At 49.0% G+C, this 18143-nt stretch overlaps 1 protein-coding gene across 1 annotated transcript; it reads right to left on the reverse strand.

The window, feature by feature from the left end:
* Nucleotides 1–2305: 2305 nt before the first annotated feature.
* On the reverse strand, nt 2306–17932 carry LOC135897425 (uncharacterized). The gene is made up of 3 exons (XM_065426038.2): nt 17806–17932; nt 12977–13401; nt 2306–2500 (listed from the first exon to the last, which is right to left on the reverse strand). Exons 1-3 carry the CDS (start codon nt 17930–17932, stop codon nt 2306–2308), a joined length of 747 nt encoding a protein of 248 aa, XP_065282110.2.
* Between the last annotated feature and the right edge of the window lie 211 nt (nt 17933–18143).

An 18143-nucleotide genomic window follows, 5' to 3' on the forward strand; every position in this document is an offset into this window, starting at 1 on the left:
CACAGCAGTGCAATCATAAGGGTATTTATTGGACCTTTCGTACAATAAAGTCTGCAAGCCGAAGTGCTGCTATCCACAGAACATGACAGTGGGCACGCGACAAATCTAGGAAGTCCGACTCACCGCGACTGGATATCGAGTGAATACGTTTGCCCCATGCTGGACACCAGCGCCTGGTCGTTCGTGTGTGCGGTTATGCAAATGACCATGCCTCGCGAGACGGTCTCGCAGAAGCATGGATCGGCGCACGCGCGGAACGTCTGCGCCGCTTTCCGGCACCAAGCCAAAGAGGAACAGCGGAACAGCCTTCTCCCTTTTTGCGCCCTAGTAACCCCGCCGTTAGGTGGCGTCAGCAGCGCAACACTCGCGCCCCGTCTCTCGTACTACTCTTCAAACACACCAACCGCTGCCGTAAAGCTGCGCCGGCCGCGCGGCGAAGCCTGATTACAGGAGGCGCATCCCCACAGTATCAAGCGCCGCGCACCTGCAAGCGCGCTTCTTCTAACGGGGACGCGATCGCATCTCGCCCCGTCAGAACTTTTTGATGCCGACGAACTCGAAACGGCACTGTTTTGGCAAATGGTTTCAATCAAGACATTCCGAAGTGAAGTATGTACACGCCACAGAGGAAAAATGAGCAGGGTGCGTGTTTCACATATGCTCGCTTCGCACAAATGGATGGCTCGTGCAAACAGCGGCCGGCCGTTCGTCATCGGCAAGACCAGACGGCCTTCTTCAAGAACTCGAAAGGCCTCCCGGTCCGATACGCGTTCCACAAGAAAGTGTGGATGACATTCGACCTTTTCATTGAATGGCTCCGGGCATGGGATACCGAACTGGAAATCTCTGCGCCGCCGGGTTTGTCTTATTCTAGACAGTGGTTTTCTGGAAACGGCATTTCAGGTTTCCGCGAGCGGCCAACACGAGTTTGACCTCATCCCGCACACTATGATATCCATTTTATATCACAGTTTGCATATAACAACGCCGCGCGCTACATCCGCACTTCGCGAAAAGACCCATCACGCCAGCGGCGCACAAGACTCGTCGCTGTGCGATTCGCAGGGTCACAGTGCGCACTGAGCTGCAGCTGAACGCGTTACTTTCGTGGTCGCCGGTTTACACGTGAGTAGGAGTGGACTCGGGTGTTCTGCGAGCTGAAAGCCACTTAGAATCTAACGGCGTCTGCGCACTGTCGGCAGTCACTGTTGCAGCGGCTGAGGGGAAGGGCCGAGAACGAAATAAGGGACCGCGCGCGGCCTGGGTGCGCCGAGCGGCAGGCAAGAATTGGGAGTGGCAGGCGTACGAAAAGCGAGGACGACTGTCTCCAACAGGAAGTCGATTCTGGAACCCGACGCAACTGCCTGGTTGACTCGTTGCCGACGTACGACGATCGGCCGTTTGAACAGCTTATTGTAGCGGACACGTTGCCGCGGGCGCGTTGACGCCCGATTCGCAATACAAGTGCGCTGATGGCTGCACAGCGCATATATCCACACAGGCTGGTTTGCTTCCGGGTTGAGTCCATTTCTACCCTATCCTCAATGAATACGTGCAACAAGCACTTCGACGCGCGCGAGGCGCACCGCGGGTATCGAAGACCACCCCGCAGCACGAGTTGCGCAATTAGCAAAAAAAAAAAAATGCTTTTATGCGTTCGATATGGTCTTGGAGAAGCAAATCGGTAAATTCCCGCCTTTCACGATCGCGCAAAACTGTCCCGAGACGCGTGGAGGTTTCAGATAAGCTTATTTTATATCGAATTATTGATATAACGAACTATTTCGAGATTCCCTGCGGGTTCGATATATCCGGGATCGGCTTTAACATCCTTAATTCTGTTAAACGATATTTTGTTCAACATGAGACAACTAAAACTTCTGAAATGCAAACTTACCTTGAAAAAATGTGCGATACAAATGGGATAGGCTTTCCTTTATTTTCCCTCGTCGTTAAACTAATGTTTGTATATGTAATATATAGTGTATTGAAGACTTACATACTTAAGCATACTTAATTATGCTTAAGTGTGTGTCCTAGGGGTTCTGTGAAACAGTGATTGGAAAATAATTTATGTGGTGGGGCTCGCATCACTTTGGTAGAAACTTTATAGTATATCTTTTGGCGAGCTACAGGAGTAATTTTTCCATTCATTAAAAATGTGCTTTGGAATGTATTATTTTCAGGAGCTGTAGCCAGGACCTGTGCTATAACCTCTAAGCAAACAACCGAAAACATGCTAACGCGGTTACGCGGGGTTTTGCAATCATACGTACTCGCTGGATTCTGCCATAACATGTCGAAATCAGTTTATTGTTAATGGGATTTTAGTGTTTGCAAGGGACTCGTTGAGAGCTGCCTTGGCTTCCTCCTCAAGCTTCTGGCGCAGTGTGTCTGCCTGGTCTTCCAGTATAAAATTCATGATCAGAACACCGAGCCAGTTGAATGCTGGTGTTGCTCCTGTCATCCGTGTGACTTGGATGTCGCCGATGTCGCTGAACTGCACCGGACACAAAAGGTCGTTAGCTCTAGCGCTGCATCAAAGCATCGTTGATACATAAATAGGCGTTTGTACACTGCAAACATCTGAGATGGCTGAACTACCTAGTGTCGTATTGCATTTGTGGCTTCTCGGAGAAGAATAAGCGCGCGGGTCAATTCCAGCGCATATTAACTAACAGACGCCGTCACCCTTAGAAAGAGCAGGCCTTTTACGCATATTTGCTTTCCCGATGACATGTGACATGATTCAGAGCAAATTAGGTCAAATGGCCCTGTCCCATGTAAGGTTCGTCAAAATCGTGACAAGAAAGTGCGGCCTTTACACGAGTTTATACGTTTGTTATATCGGCCATACAAATAATAGTAAACGTTCACTTGCTAATTAAAGTAGCAAGCATAATGTACTGCACGGACCACGTAAGCCTGCAAGTATCTCACTAAATGACTACGAGCAGTCGCCGTCGCAACGCTGGCATTACGAAGAACGCCGGTAGTGAGGACGAACGGTTCGCACAGCCGCGATATTCACCGCGACTCCGCAAATTAGATTGACCGTCTGTCTATTTTTATGTTCGCTACAGTGCGGCCACTGTCAGCGATCTCCAATTACCGCTCTCTCTGAACTTAGACTACGCTATCGGCAACACTAGGGGCGCGGAAAGACAGCCCGGGAAGGAAGACAGCGCGCATGAAGTTAGCAGCCATCCCTACACGCCCTGGATCATTGCATCCACCAATCATTACCAACAATTAGATACGGCACGCGGGCCGCGTAAGCGTCAGCCGCGCGCAATCATTCGCAGCTACGGCAGGGATAGAGGAGAATCCGCAAAATCTTCCCAAGCGCGCGTTTGATCACGTAACCTCCAACTAACCCGAATATTGAGCGCGTGGGAAGATCATTCCCATCAAGCCTCCACCCATTTCGGCTCACTGTTACGTTTCTTTTTTTTTCTTTTTTTGCCCACGATGTATGGGTCGCTCATTCATATGGCTTTTGGAAGACACATGGTGCGATTTTCCGTGCGATCTGTCGTACGGCGCGTCGTGTGCGACTTGCCGCATGCGGCGATTCGGAACACTTGATACGAATGAGCGAGCGGCGGGTAGCTCCGCCCAGAACCGGCGCCCCTGCGTGGAAGTTCGGAATGCTGCATAACTTCGAACAGAAAGTGAAAGCAAACATGTTTGCACAGCTCTCTTGTTTGAACCAAACGATGGCAATATAAACACGCCTATAGAAACACTGTAGACGTATTTCCGCAAGGCCGCGTTAGCAGTAACGGCTCCTTTGACGCTCGTCCATCGAATCCGACACCGGTGGCGCTTGTGACACGATCGCTTGCAGCTCGTAAAACGAAGCGCCTATGTTAGTCGGCACAACATGTACACAGTTATCTCATGCTTAAATTGCAGCACATTTGATTTTATTGGCGCCGACGGAAGCGAACGAGCATGCCAGGCGAGCTTGCGATCGCTGGGAGACTGTGTAGGCTGTAGGGGTTGAGGACGGACTTCGGGATGAAAACCAAACTTGGAGGATTTATTTTACATTATATACAGAGAGGTGAGAGTCAAGTAACAGTCGTACAGTCATTACGGGCCGGCAGCAACTCGGACGCTGCGGCCCGCGGCAAGAAGTTCGAGAGAGGTCAATCAGGGAATGCTCTGGTCTCTCTGGAATGCTTCTTTTAAACCCTTCGAGGACTGGAAGTCGCGTCATGTTCGACCAATGGGAGAGTCCGCTCAGATGACGCCATTTTCGGCCAATGGTTGGTGCCCGTGTCGCGGTGTCACTCCCGGCGGCTCTCTGCGGTCTTGCCTTGCAGACTTGCAATGCGCTCTTCAAAGGCGGAGAAGGGGGACGCTTGGGCTCCATTGTCCGAGGGCTCACCTACTCCCGGCGGTACGGCCCCGCTGTGGTAGCAAATGCCTTCTTCAAAGGCGAAGAAGGGGGACGCTTGGGCCTCATTGTCCGAGGGCCCCTTCTACTCCCGGCGGCACGGCTCCACCGGCGGCGTACGAACTTGTTTGCACGTGAACTTGTTTGCTCGAGCGCTCCTCTGGAATGTGCTTTCCGCGTTTCTGCGCTTCTCAATTAGTTGTGCTGCGATTCGATGTGGTCCGGGGGAAATCGAAGTAGGCGCAGGAAACAGCTCCATATCTAACAAGGCCTAGCTCGCCGGCCGTCTATCCGAGGCCGAGGGCCCATGCCGATGCGTCCGCAGCTCATAATAAAGCGCCTAAATTCATCAGCACAATCAATGTCTGAACATTTATGCTTCTCTTAAGTGAAAATACGGTTAGTTTTCTCGGTGCCGTTAGTAGCGATGAGTAAACACGCCAGTCAGGCGAACCGCTTCGTATAGACGATGCGTCTGCGCTGACCGCGTCCGATTAGAAATCACACCAACGATTCACAACGTTTTATAACATGCACCCTTTCGAGGCCACTTTTTTCTATAAGTTATTTCGTGTCAGAAACAAATTGCAGCTTATTTATGTGCCGCGGCGAAAAAGGCCTTCGTTTCGACCAGGGATAAAAAAAAAAAAACAGGCATGATCGGTGCGGCGAGGCGCTCGCTCGCCGGCTCCGGCCCTTCGGGTCTACGACGTAGCCGTGACGTTCGCGCTAGCGGCGCTGTCATTGGCTGCGGTCGCCCGACCGATGCGGCAAGTTGGTCGCATGCGCGGCGCGCGATTCGGCGTCGCGTGCGGCGGATTTGGTTGGTTCTCAAGTGCGGTTGCCGATGCAAATGGTCGTACGACCGATTGCACCCAAAATCGCACCATGTGTCTCCCGCTAGGGAACATCATGGCGACGACGAGAAATAGAAATCATGCGTCGAGCTCGCTTCCGCCGCGGCTGCGGACGTCGCAGTGTGCACTGGCTACAAACACAGCATGAGCACCAACGACAAAGGCAACAGTGGGCACGTCGCTTATCGTTACTTCGCCAGAACCCGTCGATGCTGAGAAGGAAACGTGTTTTCCACCGTATAAACACCAGCGGAAACATAATGTTAGGCGCGCGGGGAGACAGCGCACGCGAAGGGACCAGCCATCTCGGATTGCAAGCTTGAACTCAGCGCACATTACCTCCAAAATAAAGCGTGCGACCAGCGTATGGAGTACTCTTCAGGTGCACAGACAGCCAAGCGCAGTCCACACAAACTTGGAGAAAACGCGCTTAACTGTCTGATTCGGCGTAACTGACCGATTCGGAAAGTTGTCCGCTCTCGTTCTAATGGAGGGGTGTGCCTTCATGAACGTTGCGTGGCGATAAGTCTTGATAGAAGAAAGAAGTTGGGAGCTATCACATAGCTCTAACCCGTTCTGTACCAGAGTGCCAGTTTTACAGAGTGATCCTTCTACAGTAACAAGCCAACAAAGAAACACCAAGGACAACACAGGGGAAATTCCGTGTACTTACTAATTGAAATAAAAAAAATTGTGAATTAATGGAGCTGAAAGTGGATGAAAAAACAACTTGGCGAAGGTGAGGAACGATCCCACGTCTTCGCATTACGCGTGCGATGCTCTATCAAGTGAGCTAGTAGCAACACATAAATACCCCAGAAAGTGGAGGGGAAACGAGGTCTTGTAACTTCTCATATAAGGCCGTCACTACAGTGAACAATTCTTCGAGGGCACACTAAGTTTCCTCAAGTGCAGCTGTTATTAAAGATTGTTTCCCCCCAGGAAAATGAAAACTTTCCGCCTATGATTCAGAGGCTCCGGTCTTATTTTTATTTACATGGAGGGATTGACTCCAAAAATCATGCCCTAGTTCCCAAGTGATAGCACCGCCGGTCTGACACTCCGCGTTTGTGCAGCCACCCGTAGAGAAGCGTTTTGCATCATGACGACGTCCTTCCCTGCGTTTATGTTTTACGCGGCGGGTCAACAGCGCCAGACCACGGAATGCTGAATACCAAGCTGATAAGCTTCGGTTCCAAAAGTCACGCTAAAACGGCACGTGTCCTACATGATTAATTGCCCCGTAGAGTACAATATACTAGAGGGAACTCTAGCGCTGCAATCGTTGAGCCACGATGGGAATGAGGCATAGAGTTTCATACAAAAATTACTAGAGGGAACTCTGGCGCTAGTGTCTACGGGAGCTGCAATGAGAGCGATTGTACCAGCATGGGAAGTACATGGATTTGCCTTAACTTCTTCATTTTGGCTTCAAACGGCTTGTAAACTCGTCATGTTCACCAGTGTACTGCGTAATAAATAATTAACTAAACATCATTAAAATTATCCGATGGCAGGATTTGAACGCCGGAACCCCAACACAGAAGCTTGAAACTGAAACCATTGAGCCAGGGACGCATGTGTCGACAAGCGAACGAAACGCCCTTATGAATTTATCGCGGGCATGCCAGTTGCTTGAGACGCTTGGCACGTTTAGATTTGGCCGCCTGGACAAGCTCAGTCGTTGTAATCAATAGCAATTTTGCGTGTTCGCGGCATCTTCTAGACTTCGAAGAGCATAGATTGCGCCAAAATTTACGACAATAAGATTTACATAGCGTAATATACACAGCCACATGAACGTCTGAATCCACAAGCACCAAGATCAGACAAATCCATGTACTTCCCATCATTCCAATACTATGGTGCTACAACGACTGCAGCGCCAGAGTTCCCTCTAGTAATTATTGTATGAAACTCTATGAAATTATGGGAAGCTTGGATTTGTCTAATCGTCGTGCTTGTGGATTCAGATGTTCTTGTGGATTCGTTTGTTACGCTTTGTATGCCTTCATATTGTCAGACCAATCTAAATTTCAGACCAATCTATGCTCTTCTAAGTGCAGAAGACGCTGCGAGCACGCACAATCGTTACTAATTGCAACGATTCAGCTTGTCGAGGTGGCCAAATCGAAACGCGCCAAGCGTCTCAAGGCACTGGCTTGCCCGCGATAAATTCATAAGGGCGTTATATGTCGCTCGTCGATGCATGCGTCCGCCCATGTCGTATTGGTTTCAATATCGGGCCTCTGTGCTAGAGGTCCTGTGCTCGAATCCTGCCGTCGGGCAACCTTAGTAATCTTTATTTAATTATTTCTTAAACGGTGCATTGTTGAAAATGACGAGTTTACAAATTCACGAAGCCGCTTGAAGCCAGAAGGACGAAGTTTAGGCAAACCCATGTACTTCCCGTGCTGGCTCAACCGCTCCCATTGCAGCTTCCGAAGACGCTAGCGCCAGAGTTCCATTTAGTAAATATTGCAGGAAACGCCATGGATTGCGCCATAGAAATAGCTTTCCGACTTAAGCGTGGTCCCAGATACTCATGCGCGCGCCGTCATCTACCCAACCGCCGCAGGTCGTCTGCTAATGTCTGCACTCGGGATCTTGCGCCGAGGCAAAGTAATCCCCGCTGTGTGGTCGGCCTTTTGAACTCCACATATACTGGTGCACCGTCGCCCGGGGCTTGCATACGCATCTGCCATTGCTGAAACGCGCACCGCCGCTGTCCGCGCTCGCACCGCGCTTCGGCGCGCATACGAGCTGTCCCGGGCCGTCTGCGCATGCGTAGGCGCGCGGACGCGAGCTAGCGCGTGGTTGGGCCTTGACTCAATTGGCTGTGGCACGATGTCGCGGGATCGAATCGCAGCTCACTGTGGATACACACGTTTTGTGAGATCTCAGTGTCCGTGTGACCAAAACATATCCATAATCGTGCACTGCGGTATCCGTGAACGTGCTGCGCTGCTTTGTGATGATGAACCCCAGGTGATGAACTGGCAATGAATATTTGGATAACAAGGTTACAAAATAAAAGTCTGACTGCCTTGCGCTACATTCGCAGCATTGAAAAAGAGAAGACGTCATCACCCTAGGTTGTAGAGATCTCCCCGCATACTCTCATTCCTGGTGAAAAAAAAAATGCGAAAAATTTAGTTTGCCGTTGGCAAATCCCGCCAAACACATCCCGATGCGAAATTGTTCTGGCCTAACTTTGACCAGATGCATAGTAGGAATTTGGTCATCGGCATCGTTCTCTCGTCGGCCGATCACCAGGCTGCCTACGTTTCGCCTTGAATGGCCTGACGAATCATTCAATGGCTCTCATCTCCGAAATCAAGCAAAGGGATTAGATATACCTGGACATTTCGTTTTGATAGGCATTCAATCCTAAAGCTGCCACGCACCGTATATTCATTATGTGCTCATTTTCGCATGGTACTTTTACCGCAGACAACGTTAGCCACGGCCTTTATACCTTCTGCCGCCACGGAATCTCAACGTGAGCTCTGAGCTCGGATTTGGTTGAGGACACGTGTGAATAAGGCACGGGTGCTTATGTGCTGCTCGTGGAGCGTAGCAAGTTTATATCCCCTATTTCTTGAACCGCCGCATTCCCCGGTGGTGCGATGCGGCGAATCAGAGTTTACGACGTCTGTTTTAAATAATTACTCACGAACTAGTGTGCGCTTGAGCTTGGAGGCTCGTAGCGCAGTGTTACAATTATTTACTGTTTACAGTGCATTGGATGCACGTTGAACAACCCCAGGTTGTCAAAATTAATCCGGAACCCTCCACTACGGCGAGCTTCACAATCGGATCGTGGTTGTGGCACGCAAAACCCCATAATTTCGTTAATTAAAGCCACTGTAGCGCAAAGAAACACGGATAAAGAAGAGGACAGGACACCACGCTTCTTTGTCCGTCTTTCTTTGCGTTACAATGGTTTCAATACATATCAACCAACTCGACCAAGAAGCCTTATCTCATACCTTGCTGGTGAAGCAGCGCACTGACACGGACACAGTGAAGACAAACAGGAAAAGACGAAACTCGCTGCTTCCTGTTTGTCTTCACTGTGTCCGTGTCAGTGCGCTGCTTCACCAGCAAGGTATGATGATTACTCACCAACTAGCCCAACTTTCCACTTTACTGAAGCCTTATCTCATTAATTAAATTTCGAGCCTTCATTGCGTACCATTCCAACATCGCATATAGTGGCCTACCGGGCGCTCTATTACAACACTGGGCAATGCTTGGTCTCACTGCGTTTTTGGACCGAAGTCCCTGGCCAGCTGTGTAACAGCGTTAGCTCATGAACGCCAGACGCGGCCCGATTATTCACGCAGCTAACTGTTCCCCAATGTTTGGCCAATCGTTCCGCTTAGGATGTAGAGAAAAATAATGAGCGAGGTCGCCATGAACTGGTTTGCTGGTGCACGATCGCTTTCCATGCCGATTTAATGCCGAACTTTTCGTTCAGTTTGCTATGCGGGATTATTAGCCTATCTTCGAATAGGTGGCAGTGCACTGCAAGAGTTGGGCCGCATCTGATTAACATCGATGTCATTTTGCATTGCTATCGCTGGTCGGCAAAATTGTGTGCTGGCTTCGTTCAATTTTTGATACGGGATTGCGTACTTTACAAATAGGAATGGGCGTTGATTACTTCAGCCCATTCAGCTTCAGATTACTTCAGATTTCTTCGGAAAATACCTAGACGGGTATGGCATGTGAACCCATGCGAATACGAATGAACCATTCCTTTTTCTTTCTATGAGTGTCATTAGTCGTAATAGCGTAGCGTGTATATATAGCGAAACTCGTGTTTAGTCTTCCTCCAGCACGGGGGAGTCAAGGTCGTCCCGCTGCGGCACTAAAGCGAAAAAGTGAAAGAAAAAAGCGTCGCGTTGTCAGACGTCGAACGCTAACTGTAACAAACAACTGCACCGGCTTCCCGCCGGAGCCTTGGTGTTTGACAGCAGACATGTGAAGGGCGCAACGGGTGCACGTCGAGACAGCGGTTACAGGCTTCGCCACGAATCTTGCTTTGTCGCCACGACTGTGCAATCGCTTTCTGTCTGTGTGATTCTTGTTTGGGAGTACCCGCCGTGGTTGCTCAGTGGCTATGGTGTTGGGCTGCTGAGCACGAGGTCGCGGGATCGAATCCCGGCCACGGCGGCCGCATTTCGATGGGGGCGAAATGCGAAAACACCCGTGTGCTTAGATTTAGGTGCACGTTAAAGAACCCCAGGTGGTCAAAATTTCCGGAGTCCTCAACTACGGCGTGCCTCATAATCAGAAAGTGGTTTTGGCACGTAAAACCCCAAATATTATTATTATTGTTTGGGAGTGAAAGATGGCTACGTTAGCTTGTATGTGCAGCGAGCGCCGCACTGTGGGGAAAGGGAATAATAAAATGGGTAAGAGTCGGAAGGAGGGGGATCGCGGAGAAGTCGCGCCGTCGCCATGTAGAGTAGAACCTCGTGTGTTTGTTTATCGAGCGGCCGTGGTAGGACACGTTGGAAGGAAGAGAGGGAGGAGTGAAGCGCACGGCAAAGCAACACTGCCCAGAACATGTTGCGCAAAGGCGCAAGAAGGTGGGGAGGAGATACGAGGCACAGCTTTCGTTATATGTGCAGGTCGCCAGCGTTGATTTTACGGATAAAATAATAATCATAATAATAAGTGGACTTCAGCGATTGCTTGTGCTCTGAACTTGTTTGCCGCGACAGCAGCAGGCTCTCAAAGCCGACAACGTCATCTTCTCGAGAACTTTTCTACGCGCCGAGACAGCAAATGCGTCAACACCAACTAGCCCAACTTTCTGCATTAATTACTCTGTTTTCTACGCACACAACGCTGCTTTCGACCGCTACAGCATTGCCTTCTGTGGCCTCCTAAACATGCATGCACAAAAGCCACGGGGCGCCGAAGTTCTGCTACAGCTAAGTTATGTTACATTCTAGGCACTTTAGCTAAGTGCGCGAATTCGATCTCCAGTGCGGTGTCCGGCAAAATCTGACGAGGAGGTGGCCTGACGAAGATGGAGGCGTTACGGAAAGGGCGGACACAGGCAGCCAAGTTTCGTGGTCCACTGTCGCAGTAAAAAAAAAAAAAAAGTGAAATGGAAGAAAATGCATTTCTAGGTGCTTGAGTCGGCGGTCCAGGGCGTTTGATCCTAATAAAACGTTCACAGCGTGTGCTCATTCCAGTGTATAGAACACAGCCCGCTAAGTTTTACCGTTTTAGGAATACATTCTTGTCTGAACCATAAGAAGTTTCGAAATGTAAAGGAATACTAAATTATTTATTTATTTATTTATTTATTTATTTATTTACTTTGCTACTTTCACTCTCAAGAACTTCACAGAGAGGCTATGTCGGGCTGCATTCAACGAGAATCAACAACAACAATAATATTTAAACTAAGTCTACAAATGGGCTAAATACCGAAAAACACTCAATTATAGTTACTTGCTTCCCTTATACGTTTCCTTGCATTGAGGGCCTTTATGAGAACGCATAAAAGTAACGAACCGTTATTTTCTGTTTATTTGGAAGAACGTTAGTCGCGGGGATTTTAGGCGGCGTGTGAATTAGCCTGTCCAGTTGAGAAATACGCCGTTAATGCAAAAGAATGTTACATCACGAAGGACGATCGTGCAGATATGCACCGATCTTTGCTGCCCCGCCACCCGAAGCCCTTTTCTATCGGATAGCGCTTCAAAGGACAAACATCAGTACAAGGTGTCTACTCAAAGTGTATATTTAATCAAATTCTAATGCAGCTTTTTGTCAAATTTATATATCTCCATTGCCTGCGTCTGATTTCATTTGAAATTTTCCAGGGAACTGGCAGAAAATATCTGTTTACTGGCTGAATGCTGTACCGTTATGTGCGTTTCATGAGCGCATCCGGCTGTAATAACGCGGAATGTGCGAAAGTTTTGTTGTTGCTCCCGTTCCGCCTCAAATACCATTTAGTAGATTGTCGCTATAGGCGTATTTGAATACATTGGGCGCGCGTGTAGCGACGATTTTATAAAATCCTTTAAATATTTAAACTTTTGCTGACGATCTGCTTTTCGCAGCGATCGATGTTTCAGCGGTGTTAGACACTGCGTTTCTTGACGTGAAGTTTATTCGTGATATGGCTCAACACAATAATATTCAATATCTTGATTTAGGACTTATTTCCGTCTTTTCACCGGAAGGGGGAGGGGAGATAAGTACTTATTTAAGATAATGCAGCATTTTAACTTTCGCAGGAACCAAATAACACTTGGGTAATTTTTTATTAAAATGCTTTAGCAATGGTGGCGTGTTATTGATGATTATGACGTTGACTACAGGAGTGAGCAAACCTTGCTGTGCTGTAGCGAATGGAAGTCAGCCTTCAGTTTGGGGCTAGGCGCATTCAGTGCGCACATAAGAAAAGGAAGTAAAATTTTTAAAATGGCATGAAGCGTACGGAAAACTTACAAAACAAAAGAAAAATGCTTGCAGTTGCAGATCGATCTGCGCACGGAACTACGTCGGGCATGCAGCAAGACAAAAAAAAAGATGCATCGTTTAATAATTACGATAAAAAAAGAAAGGAAGGCTTTGCGTGAGCCTAAAATGAGTTGCGGTTCAACCACGATGCAGTGCAGTGGTTCAGCTAGCGCACGTCGCAGCGGGGCCCGCGCGATCGGTGCGAACGGGCGGGCACCTCGAACACGTCGAGGACAGCGCTGGCCCGCGCCACGTTGACGGCGAGCTGCACGCCGGCAGTGAGGTTGGTGACGCGCGCGTCGATCTCGCCGGCCAGCTGCAGGGGCTGTCGCGGGCCGGCGCCGTAGCGGCCCTGCACGAGCAGCTCGTCGAGGCCCAGGCCGCCCGACAGGGCGAGCACGCCGCCGCTGAGCGACGCGGCCGCGTCCCCGCGGCGTTCCAGCGCGGGCAGCCCGAGCACGCGCACGTCGTGCACGCGGCCGCCCGGGAAGCGCAGCTCGCCCGGGACGCGCAGCGGCGTCAGCCGCTCCACCAGCGCCGCGTTCAGCCGGAACACGCGCAGCGTCTCGTCCACGACGGCGTTGGCCAGGCGCGTCGTGTCCAGCCCCCTGCGGCGCGGCGGCGTGACCCGCGCGGCGTGCGCTGCGTGTGGAAAAAGCGCGCACCTGGCACGGGGAGGCTCTTCCGCTGGCGCCGGAGTTGGTCGCCACTCGGGTCCGCGCGTTTAACTGCTCCGGAATTCAGCTCGGGCGATGGACCGCTTCGCACTCTTCCCCGAGGGTGCGCGATTTTTTGCCTCGCCCGAGAGGCTTCGCGCATGTGACAGTAAATTGGGACGAAGGTTAAGAAAGAAAAAAAGTTTCGCGCGATTGGGTCAATATTCCCTTTTGTCCCGAAACAACTTCATCATCATCATCATCATCATCATCATCATCATCAGCCTGGTTACGCCCACTGCATGGCAAAGGCCTCTCCCATACTTCTCCAACAACCCCGGTCATGTACTAATTGTGGCCATGCCGTGCCTGCAAACTTCTTAATCTCATCCGCCCACCTAACTTTCTGCCGTCCCCTGCTACGCTTCCCTTCCCTTGGGATCCAGTCCGTAACCCTAAATGACCATCGGTTATCTTCCCTCCTCATTAAACAACTTACTGTGCGGGAACTCGATGTCACTTTAACGGGAAAATAATGCACACACGGGGAAGGTTATGCTTCGTTCAAGCAGCCCCTGGACGATACAGGGTGTTTGAGCGAACACTTCCGAAAATCTTTGAAAGTTGCCTGTGTCAGATATCACAATTCTAGTTCGTGAGCTGGTCTACTCGAAGCGGCGGACATTACTTGCACAAAACGTTTAGATTCTAAATCGACGAATTAATAAAAATGCACTAATTAAGTTTCCAACTAATTACATTATGGCCCATATAGCAGTTTGCAAATTCTAGCCGTTTTGTTAACAAGATGTCGTTTCACGCGCTGAAGCGCACAAGTAACTGGAACGCCAGTGCATTTCTCCGCAAAGTTCGGAAATTTATATCCCAAAACCGGTGTCGTCCTGAGAGTGCGTTCCAAGTGCCTTGCAAAGTCCACTGCTAGAATTTGTAAATTGCAATATGTGTCATAAGATAATTATCTAAAAGTTAATTAGCTAATTCTTGTTAATTAGTCGATTTTGCACTTGAATTTATTGTGCAAGTAGTGTCCGCCGCTTCGAGTAGACCGGCTCATAAACTAGAATTGAGCTATCTGCCATAGGCAACCTTTAAAAAATTTTGAAAGTGTTCGCTGAAACACCCTGTATGTTACAATAATGATTTGTGTGCCGAGTATGTATTAGTGCGTGCTGTTTCCATAATATTCCCGATCATTACCCCATTTCTTCCGCGTATAGTTGTCATCTAAGCCATATGGATGAGTCAGTCGCAATGCGCAACGTGCACAGGCAATGGTTGAAAAGACGGGAAGTAGCACTGACTGAAAACTAAAGCCTTTATTGAAAGGTACTCTAAATATGTAGGCCACGTGCGATGTACCTCAGAGAAGAAGCAAAAAAAAAACATAGTAATGTGTTTTATTATATTTATTTGTTTATTTAATTATATTGATTCTCTTTTTTCCCGTATATATAAATCTCGGCCTATGTCACCAAGCTGTCTTTCAATGAAAACTTTTTGTTATCGCTGTGCCCCTAGTTCCCGTCTTTCTTTCGTCGTCAGTCCGCCTTGTATAGCATTCACGTTAAAGCGTCGAACCAACAAGGCTGCCATAATATCCTATAGTATAGCATAGATTGCCTCTGAAAGCAACAGTGTAGGATCGAAGCTATACCTGCTATCCATTGTAGCTTGGTAAGCGGGTGGGGAGGCGAGGGGAAAGAGATTGGAGGCAACGCGGTCATGTAATTGCCTCTGTATACACTGTCCGGTCAGTCATGTCTGAGAGATCATTCCGCAAAACGTGTGTGTGAGTGTGAGTGTGAGTGCGGAGGTGGTGCAGGAGGACCATCACCGCGCCCCTTTCCCTTCATGTCGACGAGTTCAGCACTTTTGATAATGCGGTGAATCTGAAAGGTCCCGTCCTGTAAACCGATTTACACCCTTGGTCTTGAGGGTCCCTAAGGGTGCAAAGTAGCCTTTAACTCTCATAAAACCACAGTAAGGGTGTGAGCAATACCCTGGATGGAGTTATAGACACAAAACACCTTTAAGATCATCTCGAAAACGGGACTTTTGAACAGAATCTAATTTCATGGCTTCGCTGCAGTCACGCAAAGCACAAAAGCGCAAGGGCAGCGTCAAACGCGATCTGCGTGCTTGAGTATGGAACTCAGTGCTGGCTTCTGTATTCAGTGACGGCACAGCCTGCACTAGAACGCAAAGGTGAACAAAAGAAAAGAGAAACGAGATGTCACGAAAGATTTCACGTGCGGGAAAAAGCGAGCAGTATCATTGCAGAGCGCGTTGACGGTGTGATCAAACGACACTGTTAGAGCATCCCGAAATGGCGACGTCTCCTCGTTAAGTCGTCTATCAATCTGGTTTTATCAAAACTTGAAGAACCTCTCCTTGCAAATAACAATACGGACGGAAGACAGTCAAACGAGGCATGCACCCTGGTATGCAGTTTAACGAATACGGGAAAACTGGTGTGAGTGGAATGGTGCTTATAGAGACTGGAGGCACTATGAATGGATACCTAGGTTTTATTCGAAGTTATGAGCCAATAAATGGTGTGTGCTCCCCCAAATTAAGGCGCCCCAGTAAAGAGATATTCAGCACTCTGTGACGTGGGAAGCCTTCGCACCTCCATTTTATTCCTTTGTATTACTGCGACCACAGTTGCCTAATAAGAGCATGAAAACTTGTTACGGGCTATAGTTATCTATAGTTTACCCGGCACAATTTAGGAAACAGAAAAAGCGGTCAAATGGGTTCGAACAGAGAGAGAGAGAGAAAACAAGGATAGGAAAGGCGGGGAGGTACGAAACATTCTCCCCCCCCCCCTACACTAGGGGGGGGGGGGGAACAATGTTTCGTTTCGCTTCAGCGGTGGTTCGCCGCTTCCTGACTATAAAAGTATTCAAAAGATATCCGGCGAAAAGTTGCAGGCTGAGGTAGAATCCTTCGTAGGCATTAATTTGACGTTTCCGGGGATGTTGCCACCTATACAGCAAAGGACAGTTCGCTGAAATCGACGAGAGAGGCGTATGAACCCCTGCAACGCTTGACTGATATAAGGCTGTGCCTTTAAGATCGGTGTCATATATGCTCACGCATCGGACCCGATGGAAAATCATCGCATTATCCGATTTTGCAGATCGTTAGTCGTCATGCATTATGTTTGGCTTTAATGTCCGTAAATGGAGTAATCCTGGTGAAATGTGCAAATGCTTTTTTTGTCCGCTGGCACCGCTATAGGGTCCTTGGCGCGCTTCGGCAACTGGCAGTTCTTCGTAGTTATTATCTTGGACCGGTAAACAGATGGGGGGTGCATGCATCAGTGGTTCTGATCTTCGGGGTCAGGATCGCTGACAGCTGTATGCACTTCGGGTGGTCTGCACTCGAAGGATGAGCTCCGGTCAGCGCATATATAAATATATACTATCCGTTCTATCGCCCCAATCGCCCATCGTCTTTTCTTTCTCCCTTTCCCCGAATGCACAGAGTAGTTGTTCGGAACCCGCTGAAACCTGATACGTGGCAAGACTAGATTCATTCCGTTTTGTTTTTCAGAATTATCTTTTCCTCTTTCTCTGCCCTTCAAAGCAGCCGGCCTTGGCTAGAGTGCGGTTAGCATGTGACTCAGCTGTGAACGGGCCAATAAAAGCTACAGAAAACGCAAGCTTCTATATCCTTCTCTATATTTATCTTTTTTTCTGTCGAATAAAATGTGTATATGCGAACAAAGGCGCGCTCCTTCGTGTCGAAATTGACCATGTGTGCTGCCCAGTTCAAGGCTGGTCCGTTTACGCGCTCTCCACGCTCTGCTGCATGCAATTAAAAGAAGCCCAATTAAACGGAGTTCTCCCTGAACCGAGACTTCAGAACGAGACAAAATGCTGCCTGTCAGCGAGCACGGTGCGGACAACGACGGCGATGGCCTTGGCGTTTTTCACGGATCAAAGAACTTGTGGGAACAGAGAACATTGTTTGTGCATGTAAGTATGTGCGTGTGTGTGCGTGTGCTGAGTGGGGGACAGATCAACTCCGAGTTCACGCATAAAAGAAGCTGCTGTTGTGAGAAATAGATCGGATGCGTGCCAGGCTAAATTCTCCGAAACGTGATTGACCTACCATACAGAAAAGGCAAAATTTCGCATTATGCGGCCTTATTTCGTCCTACAAACATGTACCGCACACACCATTAAATTATGTGGCTGCTTAACTGGCTTATTTAGCACTTGTAAAAAACATATCCTTATTAGCCGACCTTATATATGTATGCACCCCTATGTGTTAGCTTAATCTTTCAACTGCGCTGAGCTGTTGATCGCAATTTTTTTTTTTTCATACTGATGGCCACCATGTTGACCTACACACTCACCTGAGGTCATAGTGCATGTCGCAAGAAACAGCAGACTGCGCAGCGTAGAACACCGTGACATCTCGTTGCCGCAGAAGACGTGCATCTGGCTTCCGCAACCAGACTGTCGCCACAAAGGGGCCCGCATAATTTAAAAGCTTGTCAGCTATGATAAACCGTGCCTCGATCGAGTCGGAAAAGCCGGTGTTTTGCTTCTCGCGGCGGCGTACGCGCATGCGGGAGCTTGAAATGCGCGAGTCTTTCTTCCTGAACCCATGTACACACACGAAAATATTTCTTGCAGTTGGCTGTAGTTGGTCGTACTTTCCTTGCGCGTCGCATTTCTTAAAGGGCTCCAG

This window comes from Dermacentor albipictus, chromosome 1, assembly GCF_038994185.2.
Source record: "Dermacentor albipictus isolate Rhodes 1998 colony chromosome 1, USDA_Dalb.pri_finalv2, whole genome shotgun sequence".
Lineage (NCBI taxonomy): Eukaryota > Metazoa > Arthropoda > Arachnida > Ixodida > Ixodidae > Dermacentor > Dermacentor albipictus.

Excerpts from the sequence above, each read along its gene's own strand:
- LOC135897425 (XM_065426038.2), bottom strand. The coding sequence starts at position 17,932 with ATGCGGGCCCCTTTGTGGCGACAGTCTGGTTGCGGAAGCCAGATGCAC. Across the intron at positions 13,402-17,805 it reads GACATGCACTATGACCTCAG|CGCACGCCGCGCGGGTCACG; the intron begins GTGAGTGTGTAG and ends TTCCACACGCAG. Across the intron at positions 2,501-12,976 it reads CTGTCCTCGACGTGTTCGAG|TTCAGCGACATCGGCGACAT; the intron begins GTGCCCGCCCGT and ends TGTCCGGTGCAG.